The sequence below is a fragment of the Alosa pseudoharengus genome, unplaced genomic scaffold (assembly GCF_046254945.1).
Source record: "Alosa pseudoharengus isolate Yale_2024_CS ecotype anadromous, Long Island Sound unplaced genomic scaffold, YU_APseudo_1.1 YU_APseudo_1.1_scf_2, whole genome shotgun sequence".
Classification (NCBI taxonomy): Eukaryota; Metazoa; Chordata; class Actinopteri; order Clupeiformes; family Clupeidae; genus Alosa; species Alosa pseudoharengus.
Window position 1 is genome coordinate 28,754,397 of NW_027468663.1, and position 20,053 is coordinate 28,774,449.

Here is a 20,053-nt window from a genome sequence, read left to right on the forward strand (position 1 = left end):
ATTCTTCCAACAGTAGCTCAGAGTCCCTAAGTGGTGGGTGGGGGTGGGTTGGGGATGTGGTGGGGTTTGAGTGGAGGCGATGCAAGGCCGGATCTATGGATTCCAGCTTGTGCGGTGGCAGGGAGGGGCAGAGTTCGCCTCGAGATCGATCCAGCACACCACTAGCGCAGGGCGAGGACGGGGATGAGACGAACGTCTGGCGCCCTGCGGTAAGACGACCTGAGCTCGAGGGCATGCAACATTTACAGGGGATGTGCTGCTTCCATTGCCCAAAGGCACCCGGTCACATTCCTCCAGAGGGGCCCCGAGACACCGGAGCCCTGCTGCTGCGGCCGCATCACCCCATGCCTCCGCCATTAGCCGAGCCCCTCCCAGAGCTGGGTCCAGTCAGGGCGGACGATCATAGAGGGGCTACGGTGAACAAGCAGGAGTAGGTTGTCCTTAAAGTAATGATCAAACCCGTTCCTGGTGTCCTGATTGGGTAAACAACAAGTTTTCAGAATTTCAGTTTTCTAGATAAAGAAACAAACCAAAAAATGTCCCCCATCAGCGATACTGAGCTAAGCAACACTGCCCTCTGTATCAGCTCAATACAAGTAATTATAGGATCAATCTTCAGACAAACCATTTCATTTTGAAGTTCTCCAAGAAATACATAGACAAGACAATAAAACAGATCAGCACATCTATCTGATTCCTTTGAGGCATCCTTTAGACCTAAACTCCACCTGCCCCCTGACCCCAAAGGCTTCTTTTGGTAGTGTACACCTACATTTAGTCCCAATCTTGATTTCTCATCTAGCCTAGAGGCTTCTCTTCTTAGGCCCTGACCCTGAGCTCACAGCGATCTTAAAAGCATTGAGGATAAGTGCCACTGAAGCCCTGTTTGTGTGTGTGTGTGTGTGTGTGTGCATGCCTGCCTGTGTGTGTGCGTGTGCGTGCATGTGCGTGTGTGTGTGTGTGTGTGTGTGTGTGAGAGAGAGACAGATAGAGCGAGCTGACCTGAAAGTGTGTGTGTGGTGATCTGTGGGGGGTTCCTGTGAAAGGAGGCAGGTCAGCTGAGGGCAAATATTAGCTCTGCCAGCGGGCATAACGACACAAAGATGCCTCCCTCAGTAATAACAAGGCCCACTGTGTCAGGAACTCAATAAGGAAACAGATGCTTGCCCGATACAGCATCACTACTGTGTGTGTGTGTGTGTGTGTGTGTGTGTGTGTGTGTGTGTGTGAGATTTTGGGGGTGGTTTGTGGAAGTGTGTGTGTCTGGGTCTGGGTGTGAGAGTAAGAGAGTGAGAGACAGCAAACAAGAGAACAGAGCTAGGCTGGCAGCGACGTTTGTCTGTTGTGTTGCCTCTCCTCGGAACGGTTTTGTTTGGGCGTAACAATGGCTCTGCGGCAAGACTGCAGGATGGGAGCTGAATGCTGCTAAACGCGGCCTTTATATATTGGACTTGAACGCCCATTCACTCACAGACAAGACAGCAGCACAGCAAACACAGCCCTCTTCCAGCAGGGATGTGTGTGTGGATGTGTATTGACAAATAAATCTGGGCCGGATCTGGCGCGGGCCGGTGCCATGTTGGTGCCAGTATCGCACTAATGCCAGAGTCAGCAGCCAGTGGCCGCGAGCTGGAAAGATACAATGAAAGAGAGGGTCTGAGAGAGACTGCAAGAGTAGGGTGTCAGTGTCAGAGAAGCGGGTTACTGGGCCAACACAACTGATCCTGGATCGGCTTAGAGGGCACAGCAACAGCAAATTAGACCCCTTTGTGTGTTTTCGTTGAAGTCAGTTATTGGTGTGGTAATGGACTTTCCTAGCAGTCCATGCCCCAAAGGCATTCTACAGAGACACTGTGTGGGAAATGGGAGCCATAGTGTGTGTGTGTGTGCGTGAGAGAGACTTCACTACAAGGCAATAATTCCACAAACCTGACTTTCCTGAAAGCTGCTGTGCCAACAGACTGGAAGTCATGTTGTGTGTCTATGAGTGAATGTGCGTCTTTGTTCTCACAGACAGCTCCAACTTCCAACCAGAAAAAGCCACTTTTAGCATATCACGTTCCATGGCTCAATGGGTCATGCAAATAGGAAGAGAACATATGCAAAGGGCCACCTCACCAAACAAAGTCACACACCTTATCGCACACACACACACACAAAGACAAAGGCAAAGGCACACACAGGGTCACTGCCAGGAGCCAGGTGTTCTGTTCCCGTGAGTCGGTTAAAAGGATGGGCACGTTATGGAAATAGACTCGAGCTTCTTCACTCACACAGACATCATGGCGGTTAAGCCATCCATCACTGCCAGAGCACAGCCCAGCCCAGCAGACACCTGGGGCAACCTGCGCTACCGCTACGGGACAGACACCTGCGCGCTCTACAGGGAGACCATTACGGGCTCCATCACGGAGTCGTTGGGGACACTGAGTGGTTTAGTTCCCTCAACAGTCTTGCACAACAGTGCTGCTCACCGTCTGGATGCAGTGGTATCTATTCACAATGCATTCCAGGTGAGGCCACCGCACACAGAGAGCTAGAACGCCATGGAGATGAACATTTAAAGGAGAACATGAAAAGGATATCGAACTGTGAAATGTTTTTTTTTGAAAGATTCTCACTGAAAAGGAAGAGTCTCATTTCAACGTTGCCATGGCCACGCCGACTGTTTTTTTTTTTCTGTGTGTGGGTGTGTGTCTGTGTCTTTCTGCGCCACGCTCTTTTAGCGAGGCAGCGGGTGAAAGAAAGCCCTGGGGGGGGGGGGGGTGGGAGACGAGCAGGTGAGATGTTTTTTTATTTCCTGCTCGTACGTTTGCTCATGCTCCCCGTGTTAGGGGGCCGCCTCGCATCTCTGACTCGCCGAGTGTCTCTCGCCCGCAGCCTCTCACAGAGGACACCCTTTTGTTCCGCTTTGCTTTTTTGTTAAATACACCCCCAGGGCAAAAGAGTCCATCTCTCTCTCCCTCTTGCTTACCGGTCTCTAATGTCTTCACACACACACACACACACACACACACACACACACACACACACACACACACACACACACACACACACACACACACACACACACACACACACACACACAGAGCTTCACAAATGTGCACACTATGCCCTTGGTGTGTGTGTCATGTGTTTGTGTAGTGTGTCTGTATGTATGGGTATCTTTGAATCTTTGTGTGTGTGTGTGTGTGTGTGTGTGTGTGTGTGTGCCACCTTTACCAAGCACTGAAAGGGATCAAAGGAGTATTGGGAAAAAGGAGAAGGCATTCTGTATTTAGAAGTAGGCCGCGGAGAGAGAGAGGGAGGGTGGGAGGGAGAGAGAGAGAGGGAGGGAGAAAAAGAGACATCAGATTCCATCACCTTGGCTCTAGTGTCTCATCTTCAAACATCTAGGGACTTAAGCTCCACCAGTGAGGGGAGGGGGGGGGGGGCTCCTGCTTCTCCTCTATCTTACCAACAAAGATATTCTCAGTGCTCAGCACGCTATAAGACTTAGAGCCTCCCAATAGCACAGGTGTGTGTATGCATGGTCTAGAGATGCTCTGGTTTCTGCTCATAAATTAACGGTGTACAGAGAAGACAATCACAAAAAGGACTCTTCATAAGGTGCAGGAGGAGTGAAATAGCATCTGAAGAACCAGGAAATGGGTCATGCCATGACAACATCTGAACAATCTAGGAAAGCACCATTTAGAGGACAGAGTCTCCTTATCTGAATGGTAGAGCACGCTTGGCTATTAAAATGTTACACCATACTTTGCCCGTATCCATTTTGGACCTGCAGAATTTATTCCGCACACAGCAAGTAATGCAAGTAAAGTAACAGGATTTCCTTGGATTGGTGGGTTGCATATAATAACCCATATTTACTTGAGTCTACAGCCTAGCATTCAGATTCATTACCTAGGGAAGTACTTCACATGAAGTGGGAGTAGGTGTTATTTTCAGAGGCAGCCACTGACTGACAGGTTACATGACTCATGCTTGAGATTAAAATATCTGAAATGGAGCTCAGACGGTAACTCACACAAGCCATTAATGAAGGCATTTATAATACAATACAATTCCAGGCTTTTTTTGACTCGGCCCATTAACAGCAAGATAGTTCACAACCACGGCTTCACCCTCCCCTGCAAACAGTTGTGTGCACACACACACAGTTATGCATGCACTCAAATACATGCACAGTCTCTTACAGCAAGCACTCATACACAATAACACATGGTTCTGCCAGTAGCACCTAACAAAACCAGTCTCTATACCAACACAGACACAAACACAGTCCTTAGGTCTGCTGGAGACAACCGCCCTCCAGAGCTCTCGGACTGGCAATTAAAAGATTCCGTGAGGTGGCGGCATGATGAGGCGACCGGCACTAAGCGCCCTGTTCAGCCACTCGTTTCCCCGCACGCCTCCCAGGATTAACACCAGCTGCTCTCTTTCGCAGGGAGAGGGAGGGAGAGAGAGGGAGAGAGAGAGAGAGGGAGAGGGAGGGAGAGGGAGAGGGAGAGAGAGAGAGAGAGGGGTGAAGGAGGGAGAGAAGGGAGAAAAGAGAGAGAGGAGGTCCAGCAGTCACTGATGTGATTAATCCTGCAGGTTTGTTCTACATGGGCCCCGGGCTGCAGACACCCCAGAGGTGGAGAGGAGACAGGACCAGGGCTGAGATGGATGAGAGAAACAGAGACAGAGACAGAGACAGAGACAGAGACAGAGACACACACACACAACTGATGTTTAACTAAGTGTTAGGACTTCACTGGAATGCCGTGCTGTACTCAGGCAAGCATCTCTAAATATTTACTCCTGGATGCTTCCCAGCATCTCAACTACGCCTCTGAGGCACCCAAACAACCCTCTCAGGCCAATGAGTCACTGACTGTCAATATGGGTCTACAAGTACACATGTGTATGTGAGTGAGTGTGTGCACATATGCAAGTGCAAGTGAGAGTGTGTGATTAGTGTATGTATAGGTGTGAGAAAGCATGTGTGTGTATGAGCGTGAGCAGACATACCGGTATGTGCTTTGTTTGTGTGTGTGTGTGTGTGTGTGTGTGTGTGGTGTGTGTGGTGTGTGTGTGTGTGTGTGTGTGTGTGTGTGTGTGTGTGTGTGTGTGGTGTGTGTGAGGGGGAGAGAGAGACTAACCAGAGCAGAGAGCAATGTAAAGCATGCTGCTGCCTGTTCACCAGTGGGGCGTGTGATGACTGGGAACAGATGAGGGGCACCGCTGGGGGCTCCATGGACGGCATCACACCAACACGCTAACTAGCGCGCAAACATGCTAGCGCTGAGTCTCTCTCACGACACACACACACACACGCTCACGCTAACCCACTGACCCACATGCAGCTACCCGCCACCACTCAGCCACCACAACTCACTTGGCATAGAGGCATAGAGACGCATAGAGACACACACACACACACACACACACACACACACACACACACACACACAGGAACAGAGACTCTGACAGAAACAGACAGACAGAGACACAAACACACACACACACACAGTTGAAGAGTTTGGCTGGCAGACACAGGCAGTAAGGCTTGAAGGTTGTAGTTGCGTTTCCAGCTTTATGGGACTATCTAATGTTCTGCCCGTCTGTCTGTGTCTTTATGTCTGGCTTCCCATCTGTGTGTCTGTCTTTCTTTTGATTTTGGGCCTTCTTTACCCTCTCTTCTGTCCTTTCCCTCTCCTCATCTCCAATATTAAAGACAACGCATCATTATTTTAAAGATATGACATGAAGAGCTGTTGTCAAACTGTCTCTTCCATCATCTAGAACAGGGGTGGGCAAACTTTTTGGCTCAAGGGCCACATTGGGTTTTGAAAATAGGCCGGCGGGCCACACAACCCAACCCCCCCCCCCCCCCCCCCCACGACACACGCCTAAAAAAATACATTTTTTATAGCCTATAATTTAGTATGAAAAGTATTTGTTTTAAAATACTGCTAATTTGTTTTAAAAATACAAAAATACTGCTAATTTTATGCTGTTTAACAAATGTATAAATTGTACACTATCGCTTTAAGACAGTCGCTTTAATTCACGTTTATTTCTCAATGATCTTCTGCCTGCTCCCACTATGGCTAGTGCTGTACCTACGGCTGGGCCCTCTCACAGTTTTTAAATGGTCAGTAGTGGGAACTACTGTTGCCTTCATGATTTCCTTTTAAAACTTTCTTATAAGGAGGAGATATCAATTATCAACAATCACAAGCCAGCTGGAACCTGCGGCTCTCTCTCCCTCTCGTGAGTGCAGACGCTTTCCCAATTAAATGGATCGCATATGTTCACGTTAGATCTGCTGCAAAGGAGATAACTAAGAGTTAACTTAGTTTAACATGATGTTATCTCTATTTAACATGATGTTTTGACATTGACATTGTAAACGTTATCTAAGGAGAGTGAAAAGCAGTTTGCAGTAAAGCTAACCAACGTCTATCGCAGGAAAAAAATAGCGAGCAGCCTGATAACTAGCCTAAATGAAATGCTCGGTGGGCCGGATGAAAGTGCTTGGCGGGCCGGATCCGGCCCGCGGGCCGTAGTTTGCCCATCCCTGATCTAGAACTTCAGAACCACTTCTCTGGGGACAGTAACTGGATGGCTGTCGCAGCTCAATTGGATGAGGTCCAAAGAGCCCTTCACAGCCTTCCTGTGAATGCAACATGGCACTCAAACGCGCTGCTTTGTTGCAGTTAAGTGTATGTACGCCCGGCCAGCCTGTGAGGGGAGAGGCATCTGTCCGTCCTCCCTCACGCCACACGACAGAGGGGTCGGTCACACCACATGTGATACGCGTCTGTGGTGCGGCGCGTCTCACAGAGGGAATTCCAGGTTGCCTGCGTGGCTCTGATCCCAGCTGCGTTTTAGGAGCAGCTGCTGGGGTGACGATGGCAAGCAGGGTGGGCTCTCCCTTGCTGTCTCCCTCTCTGTGTCTCGCACCCCCCCCCCCCCCTCCCTCAGCTATTTCTCTAGCCATGGTCGTCACACCACACAAACACATATATATGTGCTATGGAGAGGAGATGCTGGTAGAGGGAGAAAGCTGTGAACATAATACATAACTGTGAGAAGTCGTCAATTGATTGAAGCGCTTTCTGGCTACTCCACCATGAACAAAACTAAATAAAAATAAGCAGATGTTTGAAGGCACGCATATTTGTACGACAAAGAGTCATTCAACCAACTCTATTTACCCAACAGCTGGGCATGCTCACGTGTACTTGGTCTTGCTGAACTATTTATCCATCTACCAAAAATAACCTTGACATTAAAGTAATAAACAAGTCATCTCCAAAGTTGCTTAACAGGACCACAAATCACTTCAAAGGCCCAGAGTAGCCACTGACACACACACACACACACACACAGTATGACTCAGTATGTCCCCACCTAATGAAGCCCATGAGGAAACCCAATCTGTGTTGCCGGTCTCTTCCTGGGAAGTGTAAACACCATAGAGCTGGAGCCGACAGACAGGAACTGCACAGCCCATTCAGTGTGCTGCTCTATTGTCTGATGAATCAAAGCAAGGATAATTGGAGTATGTAATGTCAGGCAAGACAGGGCATGCTGACAAGAGCCTTCTGCCGGACACAGACATAGAGAAGAGGAAGAGAGAAAGAAAAAGAGGGATCGAGAGGGACCGAGAACGAGAGAGAAAGCGAGAGGTTGATCCTGATCTGAATTAACCCATCCAGATGAGGCATGCCTTTTTTACATCATGACTAGCAGAGGAATGGAAGCCACGCATATTCTAAAGGGAAACATTTTGAAAGCTTTGCTTGGCCAGCATTTCCCTGTGAAATCCCTGTTCATCGTTTCTCTCCTTGAAACACAAAACACAAGCAGCCCATGCAAACAGATCACATTCACAAAGACACAAGCGCACACTCTCTCAGATACACCCATATTCACAAACCCCACATTCACAAACCCCAACATAGATGCTTCCAGGGACACCTCTTTACCATCTTTATTTGGGAGCCACTGCACAGTAACTAGAGGGTGAATGGTGGCAAGCAGCGCTGTGCTGTGCTGTGCCCTCTCCCCTGCGCTCTAATGGGAGGCAGTAATGATGTGCTGTCACTAGGGCTGGGCGATATGGCTGAAAACTGTATCACGATATAAGTATTTCATATCAGTCGATATTGATAATTATTGTTTTAATTATTATTATTTTTTTTAAATCTATTTCAGATAAGGACCAGAAGAAAAAAAATTGAAACACTTTTATTTTAAACTTAACCTTCCTCTGATTTTAAATCACCTCAGTTATCAATCAAAGCAAACAGGGAAAAGAAATAGCAACACAATCATGAAAAACACTCAAATAAATAAATGTGCACATAAGTCTGAATGAAAAGCAGCACTGGTTGAAGCCTGGAAATATTGTAAACAAAGTAGCTTAATTTGCTAGTTTATCATAGTCTACTGTCTTCGCTTTGGACAAAGGCGTCTGCTAAATCCATAACCATAACCATACTGGTAGGTTAGACTGTTCAGTTTCAAATTAATACTTTTTCTCCCTGGGACAGGCCCGTTTGAGTCTTGGAAAATACTTTTCCATTTGCATCGGGATTGAGATGATTAGAACTTAGCAGTCAATTTGATGAAATCTGTGCAGCGTGCTAATGATGCTAACCGGATTTAACGGCAATTTAGCCAGTCGTCTTGCACGATTGTGAATGTTTGGATTACATGTGCATGCTGAGGAAGGATGGGCCTGTTGAGGTTGAGAGAGAGAGAGACGGGGCAAGGACTCATTGAGAGACTGTGTTGAGGTAGGCCTACTTCTATCCCCTAGTCTGGTAGAGTTGCACATATCAATGCAAGATATATTTAGCCTATTTATTTATGGACAACGTAAGGTGGGAGGTGTGTGTTGCTTTTAATTATCGAATGTTGTATCGAACATATTTTTTATTGATATCGATTACATGTCTATTGGATACATATTGCTATCGTTTTATCGCCCAGCCCTAGCCGTCACCCTCAAGCATCTGCTGATACACCCCCCCCCCCCCACACACACACACAATCCTTTCCAGCTCCCTCTTCCTCACACTAAACTATTGCAGACATACACACACATTTAACAAAACTTACATTTCAATCTCCACAACACTGGCTTACAATAATGTCTGACCCACTTGGTTCTCACAAAAGCACATGCACATAGCTTTATAAGTACTATACAGATTTCAAATCACCAAGTCTACTGATTTCTCTCAAAGATGCTTAACAGACTCCACAAAACACCATCTCTACTCATTTTCAATTATTATCTGTTACGCAATGTCTCTCTCCCTTACAACCAGACACACATAGCTCTGTCTCTTCTAACAAACACCAGGCTGCCTGTCGGCCTTCCTCTCAGCTTCGAACTCACAAGAGTGTGTCTTTCAGCACACACATCCAGAGCCATTCCGTTCGAAACCTCATCTGAGCACAAACATGGCCCATCTCCTCCACATTCCATCTAGCCTCAAACGACACACACACACACACACACACACACACACACACACAGACTCCACCGTCTGCTTTCCCCCACAGCCACACAATCAGTGCTTTCAGGAGTAGATACACATCGGAGGATTCCAGCAGAATTCCACTTGCTCCCATACGCCTACTTTCTACACATACACACCATAGCCTGCATGTGTGCATGTGCAGGAGACTTGAGTCTGTTATTTTCTCACATGGCTTCCGTTCCCTCCTCATCGCGCGCGCGCGCGTGTGCGCGTGTGTGTGTGTGTGTGTGTGTGTGTGTGTGCCTGTGTGTGTGTGCGTGCCTGTGTGTGTGTGTGTGTGTGTGTGTGTGTGTGTGTGTGTGTGTGTGTGTGTGTGTGCACGTACGCTCTCTTCCACAATCCTCTACTCAATGGCTCTCTCCATGTCACACAGAGCTGTATTGACGTTTGTTGCCGTCTCGTCTGTCGTCTTAATGGAGCTCTGATGTCTTCATTGCCTTATAGCAGCGTCTCTCAAACTGTGGGTCGCGGAGACATGCCAGGTGGGGCGCGAACTGACGTGGAAAACAGGAGTTTTTTTATTTTATTTTTTATCTGTAGCCTGGGCCCAGGTAGCACCCGATGCGCAATGGACGCACTGTGTTATTCATAGGGAAGCGCTCGTGTCAAGGCAGCTTAGTTAGTCCCGACCTACATGAGATTTTGAACGTTGTTGTGAGAGTGGTGAATATCATCAAAACCCGGCCCTTAAAAGCGCGTCTATTCTCCGCACTTTGCGAAGAGATGGTAGCTGACCAAAAGGCTGTACTGTTTCACAGCGAGGCAAGGTGGCTTTCCCGAGGTAAAGTGCTGTCACGCGTGGTTGAGCTCCGAGTCGCCTCTTCTTGGAGGAAGAGCGCATACTGAATCTGCAAGCACGTTCACTAATGAACATTTCTTGACGAAGCTGGCCTATCTTAGCGATATATTTGATATATCTTAGCGATACATTTCAGTTAAATGTCCAGTTACAAGGCAAAGACAAGCATCTACCTCACCTAGCAAATAAGATTACTGCATTCACCAAAAAAACTTGAGTATGGGACAGGCGCCTCGATCGCGACAGTATTATGCCTTTGAGATTTCTGAGTGAAATCGCTGAAACGTCTGATTGGGAGGCACTCTTGTGATCCCATGTATTAAACAGTAGGCCTACATCACATCCCTGCAAAGTTTATTTCAAAAATATTTCCCAACCAGCAGTGCTCAGTATGAATGGATTATGGATCCATTTAATGCAGCATGTTGGTATTTCATTGAATATATTGTACAATGCTGTAAAATGGAATATGCTTCCTAATATGTTGCTGGAAAACAGAAATAAGTGTGTTATGTATTTATTTATTATTATATCTGCAGCACCAGCTGATTTTAACTTTGTTGAAGAGGATATATTTAGAACTTGTCATTATTTCAATAAATTTGACAATTTTAAGCTTGACCTACCACTTTCTTAGAGCGATGAGGGACAGGTGGGGCTCGAGAATGCCCCCTTGATCAAAGTGGGGAATGAAAGAAAAAGTTTGAGAACCACTGATCTAGTTTGTTAACTACCACAGTCACGAGTTGGGTCGCGATAGTCTGTCATTTTTAAAAAGTGGGTCCCCAGAAAAAAAGTTTGAGAAACACTGCCTTATAGCACCAAACATAGGCACAAAGAGACACACACACACACAAACCCTGACTTATACACCCACCCACACCCCCTGTATGTTGGATGGACAGAAATCCAATTGCAGTGGGGTGAGAGTGAGTGAGTGAGTGAGTGAGTGAGTGAGTGAGTGAGTGAGTGAGTGTGTGTGTGTGTGTGTGTGTGTGTGTGAGTGTGTGTGTGTGTGTTGGCAGGAGGCTGTCTGGATGAGTCACCAGTGGCGACGCCTTCTGACATCTCACACCTTCTCGTGCTTATTACCGACGCCTCACACTCCCATGCCATGACAGGCAGGATGGCAGCCTTCTCTCGCTCTCCCCACATCTTTCTCTTCTCTCTCTCTCTCTCTCCCTCTCTCTCGGTCATCTGTCACTTGTCTTTACAGGAAGAAATACATCACAGTGCTGATGATGAGCAGGACATAACTCCTCTGGTGACACACACACCTCCCTTCTCTATAACACACCGCCACACATACAAACTCATTCAGCTCAGTTGATCTGCGCATTTCGTCCTGATATGAGACGCTGTGGCATTTGAAAACTAAAGTGGAGGCTGTAGTGGAGAAGTTCAGCCACATCGGTCTCTGCCACTCTGAAGACAGGGCCATGGAAAAAAGGGCTCTTCCCCATTGGATTCTATGCTCCGTTCCCAGCTTCACATGGCACTTTCAGTCTCAGCATCTCCTCTAGCTTCACCACAAACACACACATACACACACACACACACACACCTCTTCAATTACAGGTAAAAACATAAGAGTTAAACATAACCTTCTACTGCTCCATCCTCCTCGATCGTATTTAATTGTGATTACGAACATGACTAATCGATTGCTGTAGAGCATCCCCCCTCATTGGCAGCGCTAGCATACGTGCTAAGGCGTCATGTTCTGCAATAGATGTGTATGCGCTGCTCCTCCACCACCTCAACTGCACCAGGATGCATGAACACGGCCTGGCTGACCGCGGCAATGAGCCTTCCTGGTTCAATAAAGGTGCAGCCCTCTTTATCGCGTTCAGTACAGCAGTACGAGGAAACACACACACACAAAAACACTTTAGGGCTCCTCTTCCCAGGAGGCCATCACATTGAATATAACTGATATAAAAGGTTGAGCCTTGAGATTGTGAAGTTTTTGAAGGAGAACATGTCTTTCTGAACAGAGTAAAACAGAACACATCTGACAGAGTGCAAGAGAGAGAAGAAACGACAGAGAGAAAGAAAAGAGAAAAAATAAATCAGAGTGAGAGAAAGAGAGAGAGAGAGAGAGAGAGAGAGAGAGAGAGAGAGAGAGAGAGAGAGAGAGAGAGAGAGAGAGAGAGAGAGAGAGAGAGAGAGAGAGAGAGAGCAAACATAAAAAGAGCGTGTCAGTGAGGAAAAACGATAAGAGAGAGAAGCTAAAGGCTAAAAACGGATCAGACGTGGTGAAATCAAATAGCACTCCGAGGGCCTCTAACAGCACACCTCAGGGCACGACCGCTTCATACACAAACACAGAGCCTGTCAGAGGAAGATTACAGCAGCAAAAAAAAAAAAAAACACTTACTTGGCTTTACTGATACATAAACACTTCAAAAAAATGTGTGTGCGCACGCACACACACCATATCAACAGAGATGAAATGGAGACCTCATAGCTAAGCTCTACAAATAGTTGATGCAGGTAAGAGTACAAATAGGTCAAAAGTTCCTGTCATATCTAATCTACTATATGTTTGTTCTCAAGCTGTGGCATTTTAGTGATTTAGTCAACATTTTAGCCCAGACTCCACATCTGAGTTTCTCTTATTATCTCCCACCAGACACAAGCAAAAAGTAATCAACCAAAAAGCTATTACAGAACATTATGCATATTAAGAGATCATGTATCAGTGGAGGCAATTCTCCAAAAACATCCAAGCAATTCTGATGTTGAGAAAGTGAGACCTGCCAGAAAGGGAGGGACAGGAAGTAGAGAAAGAGAAACATAAAGAGAAGAGTAAGAGAGCATAGAAGAGAAGAAAAGAAGAGATAATGGGGAAAGGTGTGGAAAAACAAACTGCATGAGCCTCAGAGAGACAGAAAGACAACACGTATGTTTAAAGGAAAGACTCACGGTCCAGGCCATTGATGTATCTCATGGTGATCTCACAGTGGCCCCACACGGCGCTAACGATGGGGTAGAGCTTCTTGCCCTTCAGGCCGCGGAAGGCCACACCCAGGTACTGTCCGTCCACCATGAAGCTGAGTGTGCCCTCGTCCATGTCCAGCACCACGGTGAGCGCGTCGGGCAGCGCAAAGGCCTCCTCGGGCTCCAGGAAGCCCGGGTAGCTGGGCGCCTGCGAGGGCGGCCGGTTCTTGCTGTCGTGGTAGAGCTTGTTGCGGCCCAGGTCCCAGCCCCAGGACTCGCCGTCGCTGCCCACCAGCGCCGTGTAGCCCACCGAGTGGAGCGGCGCGCCGGCCGTGGCCACGCCGACCACGGCGTGTGTGCCGCGCTGGCGCAGCGGCCAGTGGATGCGCCAGACGTGGAGGCCGCGCGTGTAGCCCACGCGCCCGCGGATGCAGTCGGTGCTCTGCGCCACTGGGTGCCGGTGGAAGGTCAGCCGGTCGTCGTCCTTGATGAAGATGTTGAGCGAGCGGTCGTCCGGGTTCCAGGCGTGCCGCTGCTGAAGGTCGGCCGGCGCCGACGGCATGTCCAGCAGCAGGTCTAGCCGCGCCGGGCGGCAGAAGTCCGGCCCGCGGAGCTCGCGCCGCACCGGTCGGAAGGACGGCTCACCGCCACGCACGTCCACCGACTTGATGCTCCCTGAGATCTTCTGACCCATGATGGGGGACGGGGGGGATGGCAACAGGAGGAGAGGAGGATGGGAAGGGAGGGAGGGGAGGAGGGGGAAAGAGGGGGAAAGAGGGAGGGAGGGAAGGAGGGTGACAAGGGTGCTACTTGGGGTAGGTTTGTCCTCCGCTGCCCAATGTTACCTCATCAAAGCAGCTTGTGTGTGTGTAGTGAGTGGGTTTGATGGTGTTATTCTCTTCAGCCACTGCTGCTTCAAGGCAAGCAAATGTCCTTCAGAACACACTCGCACACAGGTGTGCCGGCTTGTGTCAGACCTCACGCAGCGCTCCTACGTCACACAGCTGAGGGACCTGCAGAGAGGAACAACACACACAGAATACATTTTACAAATTTAAAAATAATGTCTTCGATCTGGAAGTAACTAGGTGAGTAACATAAACATAACTCAAACATGACTCAAACATAAATCTAAACACATACTGAAAACTGACATGGTATGAAGCTATGCAGTCGCTGGCTTTCTCTCTTTCTCTCACACACACACACACACACAAGCAACTTCTTGAGATAGTTGCATATTTAATAGACAGCATTTGGAAAGAACAAAAATGGCAAGAACACAAAAAGCACACACACCGAGACTCACCGGAAGGAAGGAAGGAAACAAAAATAAGTAATAATTCATGTTCAACCCCTTGAGCTTCTGCCGTATGAAAAACAAATCTGAAGTGTATGGATAGAGGGAGGACAATAATAATCCTACTTCAAATAATAAGGACAAAAAAAAAAAGAATTCTCCCCTTCAGAGCAGACGCTAGGGAAAATAGCATAATGATGGCAGTTCTGCTATCAGAGCCTCTGAAGGGGGGACCAGACGCCAGTGAAATGGGGAGATTGGGAGATGATGGTGGCACGGTAAATATAGGCTACAGCACACTGAGGCCACTTCCTTCTACTGTAAGTGACGCACTGACCACTTCCAAGAATAAGGACGTCTTCCCTGTTCACAGGAAAAGGGGGGACGCTCATAATAAACCAAATAAACAAACACACACACACACTCTTACATTATGAGCCAGTCATACTCTTAAAACATACGTATGGGGACAGACTACACTAGAATTCCATTAAAATATTATATTTATTTCTCTCTCTCTGTCACACACACAGTTCACACAAGGACATCAGCCACGAGGGAAGCACAGGTATGAAGAGAGCCCAGACAGCAGAGAAGGCAGCCAGACACAGACGCAGGCACAGGGTGAGTGCTTCTAATATTAAACCCGTCCAGTCCAGCGGAAAGAACTAAACGAGGTCAGGAGAGAGAGAAATGGGGAGGTGGAGAGAGGAAGCAGGCTCCAGGCAGCGCGCACAAATACGGACCAGACCACCGTCCACATGGCAACGTCCCCACATGAACCTACCAGGGCCACACTCAAACCCACCCACCAGGAAGTCGGTATTAAGGGGCCCCCAGTCGCCCAGCTCAAGGCCAACAGATGAAGCGGGGACATTCCCCGTCTACTTCTTAAAGGGCAGAGGTATTTTAAGGAGTTGTAAGGACACGACCGGGGCCGTGCCTTGACCTGAGACATTATAACCTGGTGTGACCGAGAACTTGAGGTGCCTTGCTCCATTGTTCTCCTTGAGTCTTAGCGAGTGGTGTGTGTGTGTGTGTGTGTACTTGTGTGTTTCAGTCTCCTGTTACAGGGAGCTAAGACAGGAGTTTTTTTTATGAACTGGACGTCAACAGCCGGGTAAGCAGTTCCGATTACACAACATCAGATCTGCTGAATTGTACTGGGAGAGAGAGGGGAAAAGGAAAAAGGAAACGCAATCCACCTCATTCAAAAGCTGACATCGTAGCTCACTTTACCAACCCCTCCTCTTTGCCTACTGCAATCTAAGAACACACCTAGCCGACCGTTAGACGTCTGATGATGTCGGGCCGGTCGATAAGTGCCTGCAGCCCAAATCAATGTGGAGTGCAGAGCACCATTCACATGTCCAAACTTTGCGGCTCGGAGCCATCGTCAAAAGAGTTCCTCTGATTGGCCTTTCAAGTTGCCTACGTTGCCTAGCTAATCATCAGATATTCCTACACAATCCTGGTAGTTAAGTGTTCTGCCTCTGGATGAGTGGATGGACCCATCATCAGCAGAAGCAGCAGAATGTAGCGTACATGCTAGTTGACTGTGGGCATTCTTAACGGAGTGTGAAAGGGCAACTTCTTTTCACCACAAAAAGGCAACACATGGCGATCCAACCATCAATCGGCATTGTGGCTAGTGCTTTGATGTGTGCGCTGGCCAGCTCTGAGCCAACCCAAAGCAATTACCACCTAGCAGAGCAGACGACTCGGAGATTGAGATGGAGTAGACGTAGGGAGCTGATGCCTGTGTTTTTTTTAGGCAGGGGTGGCAACCTGACTGCTGCACTGGACACAGGAGCTAATGGGCTTCATTAGAGAACTGCTGACTGGGACCAACGATACAGTCATTAAAATGGGTCTCAGTGGTGGGCATAATGCACAAGTCATCCGAGGGGTGTGCGCGTGCCTGTGTGCGTGTGCACGCGTGTGTGTATGTGTATATGTGCGTATGTGTATGTGTGTGCGCTTTTGCTCATGACCTTCTGGCAGCCATCTTTCTGTGACTCATGTCTTACGTGACTGCAGGACAACACACACATGCACTAACACACATGGACATGCAGTATTGCACGCTACACACACCTAAAACATCTGATGTGACGCCACACAGCTCCACCCTGCTCTGAGAAGTGAGACCACTAGCATCAGGCACACCTAACAGCTGCACTGTGCATGCGCCCAGAACTCTAACACTGGCCCCAGAAGTGCCGATGTGTATGCCAATGTGCCTGCATGCTGCTGACCAGTGGGGGCTGGAGGAGAGAGGGGAGGAAGAGGGGAGGAAGAGGGGGAAAGAGATAGAGATATAGAGATAGAGAGATAGAGAGATAGATAGATAGAGATACAGATAGAGAGAGAAGAGGAGACCAAAAACAAGAGTCTGACTCAAAAGCAAGAGCAAGGTGGTGTGTGTGTGTGTGTGTAACCTGATTCCGAATTTCCGATCATTTGAACAACACCACATGGTGCCGGTCCAGTGTGTGAATGTGTGTGTGTGAGTGAGAGTGAGAGTGAGAGTGAGAGAGAGAAAGAGAGAGAGAGAGAATGTGTGTACGTGTATGTGAATGTGTGAGTGAACTCGCATCATGCGCACGGGTGCCTTTCTTTAGGAGAGGAGGGCTTTCTGACCTCTGTAACCATGGTGACCGTAGAGGCGACATACACGGTGAGTGTGGCCCTCCATCCCGCCTACGGTGTCCCCGGCGACGGTCACTTTGAAGAGACAGCAGGCAAAGACTCACCATCTGGTGTTTACGACACAGCCACACCGAGCTAATGTGTCATATTCCTCAACACGTTTCTCTCCCTCTCTCTTGCTGGTCTCTCTCCCTCTTTTTGAGGTCCTCTTTTGTCCACCTTTCACATCAAAATAGTCCATCCCAACAGTTGCAGCAAAGAAATGGGTCGACACACCCTCACACACACACACATACATTCACCCACACTCACACACGCCTCTGTACAGCTGCGTCAGTTATCAGACAGCCTTCTGTTATGGAAAATATTGGCTGGGAATGAGTTATGGCAAAAATATGCAAACTCTGGGACAAGAGTGTCTGTCTGTGCTGCATCAGCATTTCAGGAAATCAACATCTTAGTGGGGGGAAAGAACCCATGACGGGCAGCCAAACTATCTGCCTGACAACAATTTACACCACCTTGTAAAGCTTCCCCAGCTGCCTTAAAACCAAATTTAGAAAGTGTTGTTTTCCGTTTGATGTATTCATTTGATCAAGTTTGTTTTAGATCTCGTGGACGTCTATTGGGGCACTGATGGCATGCAAAGATGCAGATTATAATAAACATCATCTCTGAAACTCCCTGGAAAACACTAACACAAAGCGAACCCAGGACATCCAAGCCAAAGTCACTGTTTCTCATTACGTTTCCCATGCTCTTTCTCATGCACACACATACACACACAATATTCATAAAAACGAGGTTCATCTGCAGTGCTGGGGGGGGGGGGGGAACTCTTCACACACACACACACACACACTCAAACACAAACAGTACATCCAAAGCCATAAGTATAGTTTGTCATTCAGCTCTTCTTGGTAAAAAACTTCAGTTCTCTGGAGGTTTCCCCACAGAATTGTGGGAATGCAGGACTGGAGTTAGTTCTAGGGAAATACGTCAGGTCATCCAGTAGTGAAACAAGGGCCGCAAAAGCCACCATCAACACCAACAGCTGTACAACTGATCAGACCCAACAGGGGGTTCCTACTGACTCAAAAACAGGGAGAAGAAAGTCAGGGAAAATGGAGGGATGAGAAGACAAGCGAAGCCTGACCGAAAAGAGACCCTCTCTCCTTCTTAAAATTGAGCAGAACAAACTGCTCTAAACACACACAAAAAAACGCTCTGCCTACACTATATGAGCCATCTGCATAGTGGTGTGATAGCAGACATTTGTCAGTGAGGACATGAGGGGAGAGGGAATGCTTCTCCCCAAATCACCTCTGATGCTGCTCCCCAAGCTCCTCTATGATGCTGCACATCTGCACATTCACCTTACATACTGCAGAGGAGTCCAGGGGCTGTTTTATAGGAAGCTTACATTTGTCCAGCTATCCGTTTTAAATCCACACATTTGAGAATATATTCTAAAGCTTCAACACAGTTTATTTGAACAGATAATGTTATGGAGCGTGACTCTAAAGGGCGGAGGTAGGCACATTTCCTTACGCTTTCAAGTGTGAGCCCAGCAGAAGTATCACTGCTCGATCAACTGTGCTACAAGAGGCCACCTCAGGGCTGGTCTCCAGGGGAAGCAAACTAAGGGTTGTGCCACCCATCTGCAGGGCTGCTGACGGAAGGGGTGTGTGGTTGGGGGTGTATTCTGCTGTGTATGAGGGTTTGTCTCCGGCTTTGGTAGGTGGCCTGTCCGATTCGGTCCACAAGCCATCCATCACCTACACTCAGTCACAAATATTTTGTGTGTGTACGTGTGTGTGTGTATGAATCCATCTATAATCACTTAAGCACACACTTCACACTTAAAGATTCTCTCTTGCACACACACTTTAGATAATATTTCCATCTCTTCAAGTGCAACCAAGCCACCGTCAGGTAAGTGATCTCTCTTTTAGGCTCCGCCAAGCTGACACACACACACACACACACACACACACACACACACACACACACACACACACACACACACACACACACACACACACACACACACACACACACACACACACACACACACACACACACACACACACACACACACACACACACACACACACACACACACACACACACACGGTAGACTCCACTACCACATCACAGTGTGTAGAATGTTAGGTTTAATGGTTAGGATTCTTTCCATTTGTATTGTTAATGTTGCAGCTGAGGAGGGCTCTCGGTTAACCCCTGGGCAAAGTTTCATGCCAAGCTGCAGGGCCTCTCCTCACGTCCAAACATATGCACATGCACAAATAGTACACCCAAGAATATGTTCATCTATAGTCAATCTCTCACAAATGTGGAGGCACACACACACTCACTTCAATCTCCACGCATATATGGGGGAAGTGTGTGTGTGGGGGGGGTATTCTCATAAATCCATCTGGGGTCTTATCCACATACACAGCCCTGTCCATTTTTTTTTTTTTATCTCCCTCTAAAACGTTCAATGTTGGATTGTGTGTGTTGTTGAACCACCTAAACTGCTGAGTTGTCTGTCTGGTCCCTGTGGCACAGCTTCCGTCAGCCTTGAGCCACTCATCACTGTCTGTCCAGGGCCCTCGCTTCAGTCAGCACACAGCTTAAAGGCCTGACGCTAACACTTGCGCTGACGCTACCTGCTAATATTAGCACTACAGTAGCATCATTGGGGGCGGCATGGGCTGGGTGGTGCTAGTCCAGTCGTGCTGTAATCCTCTGCAGCTAAATCTGCTGCTAGTCACAGCACTCAATCACTCGCTTAGCCTGGGAGTG

General features: G+C 48.0%; 1 protein-coding gene across 3 annotated transcripts in view; it reads right to left on the reverse strand.

Moving 5' to 3' along the window:
• The window catches only part of spsb4a (splA/ryanodine receptor domain and SOCS box containing 4a), a 69,075-nt gene that overhangs the window by 24,147 nt on the left and 24,875 nt on the right, over positions 1-20,053 (reverse strand). For 2 of the 3 annotated variants that reach the window (XM_076294428.1, XM_076294427.1), the window contains one exon: positions 13,276-14,303. In XM_076294428.1, coding sequence (XP_076150543.1) covers positions 13,276-13,984 — 709 coding nt within the window. In that variant the 5' untranslated portion in view covers positions 13,985-14,303. Of the gene's footprint in view, positions 1-13,275; positions 14,304-17,233; positions 17,272-20,053 lie in introns of those variants that run through there. The other variant, XM_076294429.1, reaches the window with a different exon arrangement.